Source organism: Schistocerca americana, chromosome 5, assembly GCF_021461395.2.
Source record: "Schistocerca americana isolate TAMUIC-IGC-003095 chromosome 5, iqSchAmer2.1, whole genome shotgun sequence".
NCBI classification, from domain to species: Eukaryota; Metazoa; Arthropoda; class Insecta; order Orthoptera; family Acrididae; genus Schistocerca; species Schistocerca americana.
In genome coordinates this window covers 716,538,718-716,540,857 of record NC_060123.1, presented here as the reverse complement: position 1 = coordinate 716,540,857, position 2,140 = coordinate 716,538,718, and the positions used below count along the sequence as shown (strand labels likewise).

At 39.2% G+C, this 2,140-nt stretch overlaps 1 protein-coding gene across 1 annotated transcript; it reads right to left on the bottom strand.

Moving 5' to 3' along the window:
- Positions 1 to 351: 351 nt before the first annotated feature.
- LOC124615753 (U2 small nuclear ribonucleoprotein A'-like) lies at positions 352 to 1,448 on the bottom strand. Its single transcript, XM_047143840.1, has one exon. The coding sequence runs from the start codon at positions 1,348 to 1,350 to the stop codon at positions 559 to 561; it is 792 nt and encodes a 263-aa protein (XP_046999796.1). The 5' UTR covers positions 1,351 to 1,448; the 3' UTR covers positions 352 to 558.
- Positions 1,449 to 2,140: the final 692 nt, after the last annotated feature.

Genomic DNA, 2,140 nt, shown 5'->3' with positions numbered 1-2,140 from the left:
ATCAAACTGACTGGTAGCGAAGCACAATCTTCGCATCCACACCATATTGAAATATGCAAGGGGGCCCAATGTTTAACTTTTACCCAAAAATCAAATAAATTAAGAGATATAATATGCACAATAACATCATAAATAATTCAGAAGCATGGTGTAAGTAGTCGCATTTTATAACAAAACTTTATTAGGAGCTATCTCTCTGTTTGTACTTCAAGAGAATGTAGTGAATATTTTACATAATTTCATAAATTAAACTTCCAATGTAATATAAATGAAAATATAAGCTTACAAATAGCACAAATAGTATGTGTCAAATTGACTTATGTTTCACATTAGAATATAAGTCTCTACACATCCATTTCCTCAATCAGAATTTAATAAAAGGAAAGGAGGTACCCTTGAGATACACTTTAAGACAATTTACATTAATGTTTTGTGCCGACAAAATGGATTAATATATTAAACAGGGAGACTACTCATGTTCACAAATGTCATAAGAATAAACAGTTCTTAAAGATATTAATAGTTTCCAGCAACATAACTCACAAAACCAATGTCACTTCAGTTCCCATTCATCATCGAGCGGTTGTGTGACGACTCCTCTTCGTCCATCTCTTCGTCCATTTGCGAAACTCCTGGAGGATGTGCCCTCCCAGGTATTTGCCCAGCTTGAAGTAGTCTGTTGAGCCTTTCCACTTCTTCTAATGAACTGGCCTTCGAAATAGCTTCTCTAATCTTCCACAGTTCTTCTGCTGTGGGTCCTGTAGGCTTCTGCTCCTCTGAAGATCCTGCAGCAGCGGCATTCTGGAAGGCATTTTTTGCTTTTTTGGCAATCTCTTTCTGCAGCTCCTTGCCTTTCTTGCTTTTGAATAGAGCAGCTGCATCTTCTCGCTCTTTCATTTTGATTTTTCGAAAATCCAGTACACGTAAATGTGGTATTCTGAAAATAACATATGCACGATAATGCTGTCGCGTAGTCACTGGGTTGTGCAGAAGGCTTAGAGTTCTTAGTGATTTGATGCTTGCCAGTGGGTCCAAGTCCGCCAGTTCCTGTATTTGATTTCCGGTTAACACAAGCGTCTCCAAACTTGGTAAGGACTTTTCCAAACCTTCAGATATACGAACAATTCTGTTGTTATTGAGTAACAGCCATTTCAGACGTTTCAAAAGTGGAAATCCATCTAACTTTCTGATGTCATTGTCTGAAAAATCTATACAGTCAAACTGATCCAAAGTTGCTCCCATGTTTTCGATGACTGGTATCTTGTAACCTCTTAAATCCAATTCGCGATCTCTTACAGGGTTAATGTACTGCATAGCTTGATAAATCAAGTCCGGCGTTAATTTCACCATGATCGCTAGATTTACACTATACACAAATGTTTACAACTACACACAAGACATACACGCGCACTCAAACACATTCATACAAAGATATGCACCCTTCACTGCCCTTACAGACCATCATACTCTCTGATCATTGGAATTACACCACAGTCTAACAGTCGCGACACTTCGCCTCGATTTTGTTGCCTACAGCGCCAGCAGCGCCCCAAGCGGCTGGTAGGTTGAACTGTGAGTTCGGCGCGATCGTGAAAGCAAAGAGTGATTGTTTATTTTGATTTATACAATGATTTTTACCATCGAGAGCGTTTGTAGCGCAATAAATTGCAGCAACAACAGGAAGAAGACACCACAGCTGTGTCTTTTTAGGTTTCCTAATGATCCTGAGAGGTATATACCACCATGTTACTAAATTGTATCGTCAGGATTCACTTGCAAACTATATGTGTATAAATGATAAATGTTTCGTTTTAGGAGCAGAAAATGGCTAGTTAATAGCAGACGAGAAGACCTTATGAAGATAGATCCAGTTTACCTGTATAATAATATTAGGTTTTGTCCGCTACATTTCGAAGAAAACCAGTTCATGAACGCAGACAATAACAAACTCGTGTGGAATGCAGTACCCACACTGTTTGACATCCCAAATAAGCCACTTCTACTGACGATGAAGAGGAAACTGCCACAAAGATCGACAGTCAATCTAAAGCTGTAGAACAATCGTATGACACAGAGGCAGCCAGTTCAGCTCTCCATGTATCAGTGCAAGATTCGTGCGAATCGTTACCACAGACGTGCT

Bases quoted from the DNA above. Each gene is read 5' to 3' on its own strand.
- LOC124615753 (XM_047143840.1), bottom strand. From the start codon at position 1,350: ATGGTGAAATTAACGCCGGACTTGATTTATCAAGCTATGCAGTACATT.